Genomic DNA, 14,965 nt, shown 5'->3' with positions numbered 1-14,965 from the left:
GCTCTCCCAGCTGCAGGGCTCTCATCTGCGAGATGGTTTGAGGTTTTTGCTGTGACTGCATCACATTTCAACTTCTCCCTCTGCCCGCTTCTGCTTCCTTCCCTTCCACACAAGTGTTGATGCTGGGAGCGCTTCCCTAATAAACATGTTGCATTCAAATCTCTGTTTCAGAGACTGTTTCCTGGAGATCCCAATCTGGACGTGTTAGGATCCCATTTCTAGAACAGCAATTGGCAAGTGGAGAACCCAAATTTTCAGCTTTGACATATTCAAGTCAAGGCAGAATGTCAGTGGCTCCTATATTTTAATTTAAAAAATAATTTCATCCTATTAATTGAGCAATATTTACTGTGCCTCAATTTAGTCAGTGGCAGTGTAGTATTGGTTTCTTGGAAACTGGTTAAAAAAATAAAAATTTGAATTTTTCTCAGAATCCACAAGAAGTCATTCCTTTGTCTTCAAAAATTTCTCTACATGCAATTTAAATTTTATTGCAGCCTGGTGTCCTTACCTTGCAGTAAGATTTCTGACTAATCTCAGTGATATTTTAAATATTGCAAATAACAGGAAAGACTAAAAGTGAGCATATGTCATTCCAATTTTCAAGAAAAGAAAGTGTGGGTGCTGTAAGTGATGTGTACAAGTGAATTTGATGTGGTCCTGGGCACATTTATAGAGTAAAAGGATTGTGGTGGGAATGTTGTGGAGCTTGGTGAAGCACCAGATGGGGACTTGAGCTTGGTAAATAACTGTCCAGAGCTGGACAGGCAACTTAAGACAGGAAAACAGTACTACTCTCTGAGGTTATCTAGGGACCCAGGCTGGCAGGTACCTCTGCCATTCTCAACATAAAGCTCCCATCTCTGGGTTCAGGGAGATGTTCCCATTTCCCAATAACAGTCCCATTTCCCATTTAATGAGAAAAGAAAAAGAACAGAGCCTTTCTTCAAGTACTCAATTCCCCCAAACACTGAGAAGATGGATCTTTTGTCTGAGTTTCCACTCTTGAGGTGGACAAGGGAATTTCTCTTCCAATGGCCACCAGTAGGGAGCTATTGACTTGATTTTCAAAAAACTAGTCATAAAACTGGGAGTTCATGATGATTTGTGGCAGCCAAGTTGGAAGAGCAATTATGGGAAAGAAAAATTGCTCTATGGACTGGCCCCAAGGGTGAACCAGGGGGAAATTATTTCTATTCTAATCGTCTGTATGATACACATGCTGCCTCTCTGGCATATGTAGATTTCATGTATATTACAATAAAAAGATATCTTTATAAATGCCATATTTTGGAGGTCCACGAAATACTCAAGCCCTAACTTGTTCCCTATAGAATAAGAGATGCATGAATATCAAGAAAAAAATAGGTAGAAATGAATGGTAGACTTATGTCTGGGACAAACCTGAAATTCAGATACATGGAAAAGCACAGTGAAGGGAGAGAATATTGTGTGAAGGATGAAGGAAAGACTCACACTGGAGCTTCTTGGGAGATTCATTCTGAGTCTTTGTGCCTGGATAGTCACCACATAGGAACTGGGTTTTCAAGCAACGAATGACAAAATGTCTAGTTTAAAGAGAACTTAGAGACCACCTAGTCCAAACACTTCTTGTTACGAAGAAGAAATATAATCTCAGAGACTGGCAAGGAACTTCCCCTGATCACACAACTAGTTAACAGGAGCTTGAACTTCCAGGTTTGTGCTCTATCCATAGTCCTCACAATCTTGGAGCAGGGATAAAAGAGGAGGTGAAAGTGAATTGTAATGCTCAAGAACGCAGAAAATCCCTCAGAAGATATATCTCAAGCTGATCAAGCCTGGACTTTCTATCCATATTAAATATTTCTCAATTCTTAATTCTGGGTCATTTGGTCTCAGACCAAATAAAGGAGCAAGTAAGTTCTCTCTAGCCTGACGTGTAGTTGTGTATAGAACACTGTGAAGCAAGATTTTATTGCTTCTTCAAGGCTGTGGTACCAAGGTTATAACCTATAACAGACCTCCTATCTTTTCTTAAGGGCAGGGGAAGTGTCCAGGAACAATACCAAGGAGCCTCCTACAGGGACATTTTCTGGTCTGTTGTTACAAAAAAATCTCTTCTTCACTTACCAGGCCTAGTTACATAAAGCCAAATGACAAGGCTGTTCACTGGGAATCTAGTCATTTCTTACCTCTCTGAAAAGATTTAATTAAAAAGAAAAAAGTGGAGAGTGTTAAGGAGGTTCATACTAGATATCTATATAGAAAATAAAAATAAATAAAAGCTCTAATAATTTCTCTCTGCTTTATGGCCCAAAAACATCCTTTGGAGAAAATGGAACTTGTCATCCTCATGGATATTTACAAAATTTCCCCCTAGATTCACTTCCTCCTTAAGTTATGAATTGTTCTAAAACATAAGTAAACTATAGGTGCTCTGATCTCTCATTGACTATTATTAACTCAGGGTCAGCACCGACAAAATGTTTCTTCTTTTCCCTAATGCTTTCCCCAAGCCCCCAGTATAACTGCCTCAATGGTTGCAGGTGGGCTGGGGACGGGAGAGCAAAGATTGGATCTTTGCCCTAGAGCATATTCAGACCTGAACTGTTTTCCGAGTTGAGAGTTCTGATTATTATTATTCACTGGCATTTCTCCAAGATGCTTAATTCAGGTGTGGTAAGAGTATATTCAAGATTTAAGTTTGGGAGATATTAGAGAGGTGAAACAATCACAGGGGAACCTTAGACTGAGCCTTATTCCCCAAGTCCTGTGGCTCAGGACTGCCCCAAATTCTGCCAAGAACTGGAAGCTCATAGATAATATGTTGAAGAGAGAGCATAAAAATGATGAACCTCACCAGCATCCTACCATGTCTTCTCATTCCTAGCTGAGACTTTCAATGGTCAAGAGAGTACATTTCTAATCTAGAATTAGATTGTCTCTAGAAGCAAAAAAGAAAAGAGCAAGCCACAAATACTTAGAAGCATCATGTTATGTGGTTTCATACTTCTTTTTTCAAATTGTACTTCTCTCTCTTTTTTTTTTTTGTGAGGAAGATCAGACCTGTGCTAACATCTGCCAATCCTCCTGTTTTTTTTTTTTTTTTTTTTTTTTTTTTTTTTACTGAGGAAGACTGGCCCTGGGCTAACATCGTGCCCATCTTCCTCCACTTTATGTGGTACGCCGCCACAGCATGGCTTGCCAAGCGGTGCATCAGTGTGATCCCGGGATCTGAACTGACGAACCCCGGGCCGTCGCAGCAGAGCTTGCGCACCTAACTGCTTGCGCCACTGGGCTGGCCCCTGTACTTCTCTTTTACACATGCTAATAAATGAATCTATTCATTCTTTTATTTATTTAAGTGATGTTTATTGAGCACTTACTATTACATGCCACTTAACAAGTTCTAGTTGGTTTAATGAAGCAATATACCTTGAGCATAGACCTTTCCATGTACATTGTGAGTTGTGTTTGACAATGGAGAAGCAATTGCTGATGCTAGTCAGAAATTGCTGTTGCAAATGTTTCTTGAGCAGTGCATCAGTTCTTTCTGGGGTCTGGCTTAGGATGTGGGTCCATAAGTTTGCGGCCTTTCCTGGTCTTCTTAACCTTCAAGAGAAATGTTAACTGCTGCTGGGTTGAGATAAACAGTCCTGTGTCCACAACAAAGAGAATCGCCACCAACAACGGCAAAAGAAATTGTAGCCGGTAGTATTTGCTTTGGGGATCTGTAGTGGAAGATAGATGCAACAAGAAACATAACATACTAGGAATTGAAGAATGAGGTTCAGGGCTTCATTCTCCTTAAGAGAAGAGCCCTGCCTGGTCCTTCATCTTCGAACATGATATGGCATCCAGGAGCAGAGAGAAAACACTCATGAGTTTGAGTTCCTCAGTCTGTGCTCCCTGAGCCCTATGGAGTCCTGAGTATTTCCCCAACAGCCCCTGTAGAACAGTTCCTCTAGCCAATGTGTCCAAGAGGAAGGTCATAACAGATGACTCCCTTTTTTGGAGCTGATAAGACCAACAACCACATATGATTTGGGGGTGGAAAGGAGACAGAGTGAGGGCAGGGGGTCAACATTGCCTTATTTCTCAATCATTCAATCATCATTTATTGCATGCATGTTGGGTGAAATGAAGATATTGGACTAGATCATCTTTAAGTTGCCTTCCAACTTCACTATTTTGTGATTCTGTTATTCTACTTACAAACTATTGATTTTTGTGATTATTCTAGAATTACAGATCCCCAGAATATTACAGCCAGAAATCACTTAGAGATCACCTAGACCAGTGGCTCTCAACACTGGCTGCACATTACCATTACCTGAAAGAGCTTTTGAAAATACTGATGCCCCAGCCTCACTCCAAACCAATTAAATCGGAACTTCAGGGGATTAGATACATCAATATTTTTTTAAGTTCCCCAAGTGATTCTGATGGAATCTAGATCAAACTCCTTATTTTACGGATAAAGATCCATTGACAATTAAATAGCACTTAGGTCTCAAATTAGTTAGCGGAGAACTGCCATTAGAGCTTAATTCTGTCTTCTGATCTCATGCTTTTTTAGACATTACTGTGAACAAAATCTGCCAAACAAAAGGTCTGATTTCCTCCTTGCAAGACAAATATTACAAAGGCTCCCTCTCTTATATGAAGTTTAGAAAGCGCAGTCTTGGTCATTGGCTATAGGGGCAGTCCACATTTCTATCCTTTCCTCAACAAGCCTTCTCTCTCATCTTCCAATACACAAGCACCAGACTATTGATTTGTTGGTTTCCTTTCCCAGCCCTCCCAGGTTGAAATAGACTCTTCAAGCTCTTTACAGCCTTTATTCCTTCAACTTTGAAACTCTCTTTCAATTTGATAAATATAAGTTTTCTCCCTAGGAGCAACAGATGACTTTAAGATCAAAACAGTAATTAAGCAATCTGTTATGCTTGGGTAGTGCTTAATGGTTTACAAATCCATTTCACAAATATTACCACATTTAAGTTTCATAAAAATTCCATAATATGAGCAGATATTACATTGCCATTAAACAAATAAGGAATAAGACAGAGATTGAGGGATATACTATACCCCAGGTCTCCTCACTGCAAGTTTAGTAGACTTTCCAAGGTATTGCAGCTGCCCCCATTCTACAAGCTGCAACCATGTCAGGCTCAGATTTCTCTCTTCCTTCCCTTGCTATTGACTCCTTCCCTTTCCTTCACCAACTCACCTCTTTTTACAGTAATGTTGAAGGGATCAGAGGTATAGCGTATACTTCCCGGCTTGCGGTAAAAAGCGCCCTCGCAGTAATAGGAGCCACTGTCTTCTGTTGTGACATTGGCAATGGAGATGTTGTGGTTCTCATACCAGTACTTGAGGGGTTTGCCATCCTTGTAGTAGATCACCTTGTAGACTTCCCAATTCTTCCAGCTATGGCACTTGATAAGGAGGGACTTACCCTCTATCAGCAACTGAGCAGAGGCCTGAAGAAGCAGCCAATCTGAAGAGCATTCATTATGTTATTTATTTAACAATGAATGAATAGATAGATAGATAGATGATAGATAGATAAATAGATAGATAAAATAAAATAAAAGAAGTCCTGGATAGAGAGTGTATCAGAAACCATGGTTTATCATTAACCCATTTCTTGGCTCATAAGGTCAATAAAAAGTCAACACAAAATAATGCTTAGAGCTTGTCTTCTATATTGATAAACCCTCTCTCCTCATGAAAAGTAAGTCAGGGGGCTGTAAAATCTGACATTTCTGCTGAGCTCATCCACGGAAGATCTGAAACCCAGTATATCCTTCAGATTCATTGTTGCTAGTTCTAATCACTAAGGGGGAAATAAACCTACTCTGTTTGGAGAGCCTTAGCCTAGAAGAGTGTCTATTTTGTCCCCTCATACCTCACAGGGGGTTCGCAGTTCTGCTATTAATCATAGTTGGCCCCAAAACTTCCTCAAAACATGTATCACAATTTAAATTAATTATTTGTGTAATTACTTATTTAATGTCCTCTTCCTCATTTGGATCTATACTTCAAAAGGTCAGAGGCCACGTCTGTTCCTTATATTACAGCCTCAGTGCCTAACACAACACCTAGAAGTTGGTAGGTACTCAACAAATATTTGTCAATAATGAGTCAGTAAAAGATAAGAGTCAGTTTCTATGGCTAATGTCATTTTAAGAATTGAAAAGCATTCACCAAAGGACAATTCTGAATGGAAATATGGCTATGTTGTGAAAATGTATTTTACTTAGGAGCGATCCTTGATGACTTTTCTAGAATCTACTTCAAGGAAATGAAGAAGCTATTCTACACTCCTTTAGGTTGTATTTGGAATTTGCATATTGATGTTGAAACATCTTTTTTCACTCAAGAGAAAAATATAAAGTATGTTTATACTTTAAAATATATTTATAGTTAAAAATATAAAGTAAAATACAACAATTACCTAGCCAATCAAATGAAATCATTAGTTTGTTGATTCAATATTTACTAACTAACCCACATATGCCTAAGTGTGCAGTGCTAACTGTTGGCAATAGGAGAGCGATAAAGATGAAGCAAACATAAGATTTATTCTTAAGTAAAAGTAGAGACATGAGGACTGTACACAGATATCTTTCAAAATGCCGAGTACAACCTAATAGTTGTGGCACATGGAAATTGCAGAACAAATCTTTAGATCAAACTTTTTGATCCTATTTCAGATACATAGCTCTTTATAATGTTCACATACCCAACATGCCATTTGATCATATGATATGCACCTATGTAGAAAAGATAATCAGAGATGAAATAGAGTAGAGGAATAATGTTGGGAGATGGCCAGAATATTGAAAGAAGGCAGAAGGACAGGCAGAAGGAGTAGAGGTGAAAGAAGGAGATGGACGGGTCTTGAGTGAGAGATCCTGTGTCCCACGTTGGTACCCTAAGCCTTGAAATAGTTTGCTTTCTCCCCATCTTCATGTGGGCCATTCCTCTCATGGAAGAATCTATATTTGCATAGCCCTGGAACTTACCGCTGGAAACTTCTAGGTACACAGGTTCACTCAGGCTAAATTTTTTGTTCCGACATCTATATTCCCCAGTATTCTGGGATTTGGCATTCACGATGTCCAAACTCATAGTTGTCACATTTAAAGTTGTGTTGTTGTGGATCCACTCAGTGGAGTTGCCTTCAAGGGGCTCATCCTTATTACATATAAGAGTCACAGACTCTCCTAGAAGTATTCTATTCCATGGGGGATTCAAGGACACCGTAGATTTCCGGGTGCCTCCTAGAAGATCAAATTGTGGAAAAAGATATAGAGGGGAAAAGTAATAATTGAAAACTCTCTAAGCTCCAAAGTACAGACATACCAAGAGTCAGATAATCAACGGTCAGTCTACTCTTGTACTGCTGGTGATAAGACCCTGTCCCGACTGCTAGGATTAAAGGAAGGAGGAAACAATGTTGTGGCCCCAGGGAGCTCCCAACCTAAGGAAGAAGATAGGGCACAAATGCAGGATATTGAAAAACACACAAATTTACTGTGTGATGCAGGATAACTCACTCTAATTCTCTTGATTTCAGTTGTAGAATCTGTAAATGAAGACCAGAATCTCTTTTCAGGCAGAGACAATATCTGTCATGTTCAACCGTAGTTCAGCACAGTGGCTGGTACATAGTAAGTGTTCATTAAATATTTATTGAGTGGATGAATGAGTGAATAATGAATGAATAAAGGTGTTGGACTAGATGAAATATAAGATCTCTCGTAGCTCTAAACTTTTATGACTGTTTAACTGTGAGTGTATATAGTGTGAACAATATGTGTCAATACTGGAAGGTAGTGAGAAACACCAAAAGGATCAGTCTTAAAAGCCTTCTAAGAATAAGATGCAATGATAATTTGAACAGAAGCCAAGGAAGTGGCTAGGTGGTGATGAGGAAAGGGTGATGCAGTTGAAAGAGAACCAGAGTTGGATCTAAGGGATTTATGTTAGAATCCAGTCCTTTGTTAGTTGTGTAACCTCTAGCAAATTACTTAATCTGAGTTTCAGCATCCTCGATTATAAAATGGCAATAATAATAATAACGATGGTGATGTAAGAATTAAATAAGATTATATGATGGTGGCTGGAAGAGAGGCTGAGACTTAGATGTTCAACAGACATGGTTGTTGGTACAGAAAGAGGAGGGAATGACTTGAGAGAATGAAATGGTATGTGAGAAGCTTTTGAATGAGGGAAAAGAAGGAAGACAAGGCAAGGTGGAAATGGGAAGCGGGTTGGACAGGGAAGGGCAGATTCATAATCAGCAAACAGAGGTGATGGGATGAAGGGAAACAGTGAGGGAGAGCAATGCCCAGACACATTGAACCACTGAGGGAACAAGGACAGAGGACTCACCTGCTGACATACCATCCAGAGCTGCAAAAATCCAGAGAGGATAAGTTAGTGTCTTTCCTCAGCCTTCTGGGACTCCTGAGGACAGCGACCTGAGTATGGTGATAAGGTCGACATCCATGGAATTTTAAGGGCCAACTATCTTCTCAGGAATCTGACCCAGGGAGAGAAGGAGCTTCTCTCTTTCCTCTGTCCTCCCTCCCTTGCTCTCTGGGAGATGCCAGAGCCATTGCAAGGAACCGGCCTTTCAGTCTGACTTCCCCCTTAGGTGTTGCTCAGCCCAGTTTCCTCTGCTCTCCAGCTTGTCTCCACTACAGGATCCCCAGGAAACCCCCATGGTTTGTGCCCAGCCTAGAAAAAGTCACCACTGAAATTGTCAGTGTTCCCAGCTGTTCCTGAAATCCATTTTGGCCCCTCCAAGAAGAGTAACCGAAACTCTACTTACAGAAGAGCAGAAATGTTATCCACAGCAGGGCAGGGCCTCCCATGGGAGCAGACATCTCCTCCGTGGCCTCTAGGTGCCGACTGGACTGGAGAGGTCTAGGGACTTAAACTTGAAACCAAAAAGGAGAAGGAAATGTTTTCTACATCATATCTGTTTGACTCATTAGCTGTGCCTAGGTTTGCCTTCTTCTCTGGAGATAATATTTGGAATAGTGCCTAACTGGGCAATTTTGTAATCACCCCCTTACTGCACACTCCACCCCATCTCCATGTACTCACCTGGAATCTGGTGGAAGAGAGACACAGGGCTAGGCACACAGTCACAGAGTTTTCTTAAACTGTCAATCAATGCAACTTAGAAAAGTGGGGTGCAAGGGAGAGCAGAATAAAACAACAAAAGTTAACTATTCAGCACCTAATATCTATGATGGACTATGCTAAATAAAATTGTAAAATAAAATAGATCTGATATTTCATTCTTCTCACAATAATCCTATGAAATAGGTACCACAGTTATTTACATTTTATAGATAGGAAAACTGGAGCTTAGAGAGGTTAAGTAACTTGTCTTAGGGTACTACTTACTAAATGGCTAATTTGAGATTCAAACATGTAAAAATCTAACCCCAGAGTAAAAGTCTTAATCATGGTGATATACTGTTTATGTACGTTCACAAGTGTGGCCAGAAATTGCTAAAATTCTGTTGTGGTTCTCTGGAGCTACCAATCCGCTTGTTACCTCATTTCCTGCTGTTCTATTAGTCTGCAAATCTACAAATTATCATCTGATTCCCTGATGATCCACTATCTGACCAACAAAATTAGAGATATTTTCAGAGACTCCTTCTCTCCCACTGGGTCCTGTTGGGGCTCACAATACAAGAAGGCAGATGTTAAACCATAATTTATAGGAATCTAGGTCATATAATTTATTTTCTTTCCTTTCCCAGCTTTTGTCCATTTTTATCTTTCTAATCTTCCAGCATGATCACCCTTTCTCCTTTAAATCCATGTCAGTTCTCTTTCCTACAGCATACCTTTGACTAATTCATCTGTTTTTTCGATCTAAGTCAGAGTTGGTCACCTTCTTCCAGAATTTGGTACTGGTGATGATACTGGAGATGGTAAGTCCATAAATATCTATAGTGGCTTACCATTTACAAAATTTTTTTCATATGCAGTATTATATTTGATCCTTGCCCAAACTCTGAAATAAGCAGGGGCAATAGGAAGCAAGCGAGGCCCTGTTCGTCATACAAGGCTTTTCCTCACAGACTGTTGAATTGTCTGCTGAATTAAACATGAAGTTGGTCCACATAAACATCTGAACAGAGCTTCCAGCTTCTATGGAATTAGAGAATATGGAGCTAAAAAGATTTATAAACAGAAAGTTTCAGATAAAAAGATTAGTGACTGGTCCCAGGTCCTGAAATGTTTTAGTGACAGATATTTAAAGAAAGCAGCAAGTTATTTTGAAAAGTGCAAGTTGTTTGTATTTAAAGATCTAAATTCAAATACTGCTAGTATTTATGTGATTAAGATTTATGTGTAAAATAGGGTCAACAATGGTATCCGGATCACAGCTTTATTATGAGGTTTAATAAGATAATAAATGTGTAAAGTGCATTGCACAGCATCTGGTATGTAAAAGACGCTCAATAAAAATATCTTCCTCCTCCTTTGTTACCATTATTTATTAAAAACTTTTAGGAGAAACATACATTTTAACTGAATTAAGGCAATTGGCAACATACATAGGCTGCTTTATCTGATAACCAGTATCTTATGCCAGTATAATTTATGTAACAAATATGACTTTTCTCTCCATAGTCAAGAAGAGAACATAAGGAAAGAATAGAACACAAAAAGTTGTTTGATGGAGATAGCGAAGAGGAGGAGAAAGAAGTGGGGAAGATATAGTTTTTGAGGTGCTATTGGAGGGCAATATTTGAATATCAAGATCCTGGAACAGACAGTGACAGATTCTACTTTACACTTTTTTGAGTTTTGTTCAGGGGATTTATAGGGTATTCTTTGTTCCTAGGACAGTGATCTACAATGAAATTGTCCTTCAGAGACAACCACTTTACTGTGACTCAAATAGTCTATTTAAAGGCATCCTCTTAAGTCTCCACGCTGTCCAAATATCTCCTACTTGAGTGGGAAGTGGAGTGGAGCTCATCAGTAGGTACTATTTCCATGTTTGGAGAGTGTACGCTTTGGAGTTAGAGACTACTTTTATTTGCTTCACAATCCTAAAGCTTTTGCTTCGGTGTCCAGCATTGAAATAAAGCTAGTGTTTTGGGAGCAGATTCAACAAAAGCAGCTCATTAAAGCTTAAAAAACAAACCAAACCACTCACCTATCCACTCCTAAAAAAAAAACCCCAAAAAACAACAAAGCCAACAACATTAACATCAGGAAGAATAAACCACACCCTAATTCCTATAGCATACAACTGCAGGAACCCAAAGGAACAAAATGAGAATTCAGAAGGAACACATAAACACTAGGATTAAACAATAGCTCCCCTCCACCTAGCATAACTGGTTGATGTACCAGTTGAATGCCACACACCTTTTATCTTAAAAAAAAAGAAGTCCTCCAAATTTTATATGCACTCTCTAGGTGGAATGTGCTGTTAATTTCTTGTATCCAGCCTGTCAATATCAGGGACATGTGCCCCCTGAGATCAGTAGAGTGTGTCCTAATCTCACTTCTTACCACAAGCTTTTGAATCTGAGCACTCATGTGTTCAGCACTCGTAAATAGTACCTCTATCCCCCAATTTTGACTTGTTGTTGCTTCTTGGAAACCATAATCTATATTTCACTTTGTAGCAGTGGGGAAATGAAACTCAATTGTGTGAACTATTAGAACTTATCCACTGTGAGGTGTCCAAAGTGAAAGGCTTTTGACAGGAACTTTTGTGATTTGGGACATGCTGGCAGAGGAGGTATCAGTTCATAGGGCATCTGGGCTTTTGTACCATTCTCCAGAAAGAAAAGCCAATCTACTGGCTTTTTCCTCTCTACGTTCTTCAACACCAGGCAAGGTCCATATAAAATTGGATATAGGGGCCGGCACAGTGGCGCAAGCCGTTAAATGCACTCGCTCTGCTGCAGCGGCCCGGGGTTTGCCGGTGTGGGACATCAAGATTTGGCCACCCTGAAATATATCTCTTTACCTTGATTGTTTTCTCTGATGGACATTTGACCGCCCCCACTAACTGCCTAAAGAATTTGACGTAGTAGCTCCTTCCTGGAACAGATCTTCTATCTGATGGCTGTAATATAATGTAAAATAGATGTTACTATAGGAAAGGCACCAACAAGCCCATCTTGTCAAAAATTCTGTCTCTCTGGCCACATTCTCTAGATTGCCCTGCAAGGAGTGCCAGACAAACATTTACATTTATAAGGGAAATCTCCATTTGTAAAGGTATCTCCCCCTCTGTATTGCGAAGAGGGGGGATGACCTCATTTCTAGAAACTTATCAATGTGGAAGGTGAGGCCTTAAATCTGCATAATAACCTTACTCTTGTTTACTGTGCTTTAGTGGTAATCTCCTGTAACTGACTCCCCCCACCCCCAACATCCTCCTTTGTCTTTAGCTGAAGATGGTATTTAAGACGAGAATTTCTGCTATTGTGTGGAGAAACGCAGTGTCCCTGGTTTCTCCCATGTATACATATTATTAAACTTGGTATTATTTTCTCCTGCTAACCTGTCTTGTTAATTATTTGGCCAGCCATAAGAACCTTAAGGGAAAGGGCAGAGGGGGATTCTCCCTCTACCCCCACACAGGTTCAGATCCTGGGTGCGCACCGACACACCGCTTGTTAAGCCATGCTGTAGCGGTGTCTCATATAAAGTAGAGGAAGACAGGCATGGATGTTAGCTCAGGGCCAGTCTTCCTCAGCAAAAAGAGGAGGATTGGCACTGGATGTTAGCTCAGGGCTGGCCCTCCTCACACACACACAAAAAAATTGGATATGAAATGATGAAAGAGCAAAATAGTTGTCTGTTTATGGTGTGTATGTACCTGATAGATACTGGTCTCTCTTTGAGGACTAGGCACAAGGCTAAGTACGCAACATGCCTTATCTACTTTGTTCCTCCCACTCACTTTATGTGGTTAAAGACTGAGAAAACTAAAGCACGAAGAGATTAAGTGCCTTGTCCAAGAATATGTAGCTGGTAAGTGAAAGAGTTACGATGTGAAACCGGGCAATCTGGCTGAAGAGCCTACACTCATGACCACTTCCGTATAATATATATCCTTATTCATCCAATCTACACATTACGCTTGGCGTGCACATGGATTCATAGTCCCCACACAAAAATTCCTTGGATTCCCAGAGGTCCATGACCCACAAAAGGAAAATCATTGATCTAGTCCAATCTCTTGTTCTATAGTTCTTTTTCTTGATTTTAAGAGACGCTGTCTCAATCCACAGCCGTGCAGTGCTATTGGCACTGTCGGCATATTAGTTATGTATATTTCATAGATGTGCCTAAAATGAAGAGAGAAGAGAGATTCTTGCTTTTTAACTGTAGATTCTTAGGGCCAAGAGGACATCAGCTCCGTCTGCCGCTTTAAACAGGAATCCACTCAGAAAGAGTAGGTGGTGGCTGCCTGGTGAATTGTCACAATAAAGTTGGTGGCTTTAACACTTTTTTCATTTGTTGTCTTGACCTGAATCGTCACCTGCTTTGGGTGGATCCAAGAGAAATAAATGGAAACTTCCAGGACTCCTAAATTAAATGCCATTCAGAAAGAGATGGAGACAGGGGTTATGCAAGCTACAACCTTGGGTGTGGACAGAGATTCTCCCCCCAAGAAAAGAAAAATAAGACCTTAGGAAACAATCCCAAGGATGATACTCTTTCCCTTTCACTTTTAGAGACTAACTTCTTTCTAACACGGAAGGCAGAATCGGAGGAATTTTTCACAGAAATAAGGATTTGAATGGAGACTAGCTGCAAAAATATTTCCACACGTGATTTTAATAACAAAATATGCTATGGCTCAAATTCAAAGGCGACCATACTATTTGGAGACTACAAATTGATATAGCTGGAGCTAATGTCCCACAGACTCTTTACAGGCAAATCCTACCAGATATCTAGTTAAAGGTGGTCAGTGGAAGCCCAGAAGCCAAAGGGCCTGGGCCAGGTACATGATCATATTCTGAGTGCACAGAAAAATGCAATAAATTGGGAAAAGATTTCCTAACTAGTGTTTCAATACTTGGATATCCCCTAAAACTATAAATTACAGACAAAATCCTTGAATAGGTGTCCTAAAATTTGTCAGCTGGCTGGACCACTAACTGAGCCTAATTCACACTCTTTTAGTGTATATTGTGAGCATCTGGGATATTAAGCTGCTTGTTTTGAGATGTGTGACCTGCCATTCTCTTTCTGGATAAGGCATCTTTGTGGCATCTTATAGTGAGGGAGCAGTCTGAACCACAAGATGAGCTCAAGCAAATTGACCATGACCTTTGCCTTATAAACACTATGTTCCAGCCATGAGACCTAAAGCACCTCAGACTTGCCTTCCTGCTTTCCAACAGATACGGATGTTAACTGAGCTGATCTTTCCTTCAGAATGTGGAGAACAGAATTGTTACCCTACTGAGGAAGATTCCCAGGGGGAATGGTAGTATAAAAAAAAGTTTTTTAAAATGCCAGACGATTATATAAAATTTAAAAGATTTAGAAGAACAGAAATAAATTATTATCCATGCATATTTCACAGAGGTTAAGTGTAAGATTGGTTAAGAGTCCAGGCTCTGAGTAGGCTGAGGAGTTTGATTCTCAGCTCAGACCACTCCTTGGCTCTGTGGCTCTAGGCAAGTTCCTCAGTCTCTCTGTGCCTCAGCCTGCTCTCTGATAAAGCAGAGATAGTAGTAGTACCTGTTGTTGTGAGTATTAAACGAGTTAATATATGGAAAGGTTTAGAACACAGGTTGGCTGATAGTAAATGCTGTATATGTTAGTTATTACTGTTATTATGATTATTTCGTAAGAAGCCTTTGGACTTCAGAGCGACAGAGAAAGAGACCTCCTTCCCTATCCTCCTGGTCCATCCATAGGAAGAAAAAGTGGAAAGGCCACTGGTGGATTC

General features: G+C 40.0%; 1 protein-coding gene across 2 annotated transcripts; it reads right to left on the bottom strand.

The window, feature by feature from the left end:
• Positions 1–3,355: 3,355 nt before the first annotated feature.
• Positions 3,356–8,933, bottom strand: FCER1A (Fc epsilon receptor Ia). Of its 2 annotated transcripts, none has more exons than XM_058537741.1 (5): positions 8,831–8,933; positions 8,389–8,409; positions 7,017–7,274; positions 5,216–5,485; positions 3,356–3,713 (listed from the first exon to the last, which is right to left on the bottom strand). In XM_058537741.1, exons 1-5 carry the CDS (start codon positions 8,883–8,885, stop codon positions 3,526–3,528), a joined length of 792 nt encoding a protein of 263 aa, XP_058393724.1. In that variant the 5' UTR covers positions 8,886–8,933; the 3' UTR covers positions 3,356–3,525. The 2 variants fall into 2 exon arrangements, with proteins under 2 accessions (XP_058393724.1, XP_058393733.1); XM_058537750.1 differs by having other exon boundaries at positions 8,389–8,477; positions 8,831–8,909.
• Between the last annotated feature and the right edge of the window lie 6,032 nt (positions 8,934–14,965).

Source organism: Diceros bicornis, chromosome 4, assembly GCF_020826845.1.
Source record: "Diceros bicornis minor isolate mBicDic1 chromosome 4, mDicBic1.mat.cur, whole genome shotgun sequence".
Classification (NCBI taxonomy): Eukaryota; Metazoa; Chordata; class Mammalia; order Perissodactyla; family Rhinocerotidae; genus Diceros; species Diceros bicornis.
This window is presented reverse-complemented; position numbering and strand designations above follow the sequence as displayed.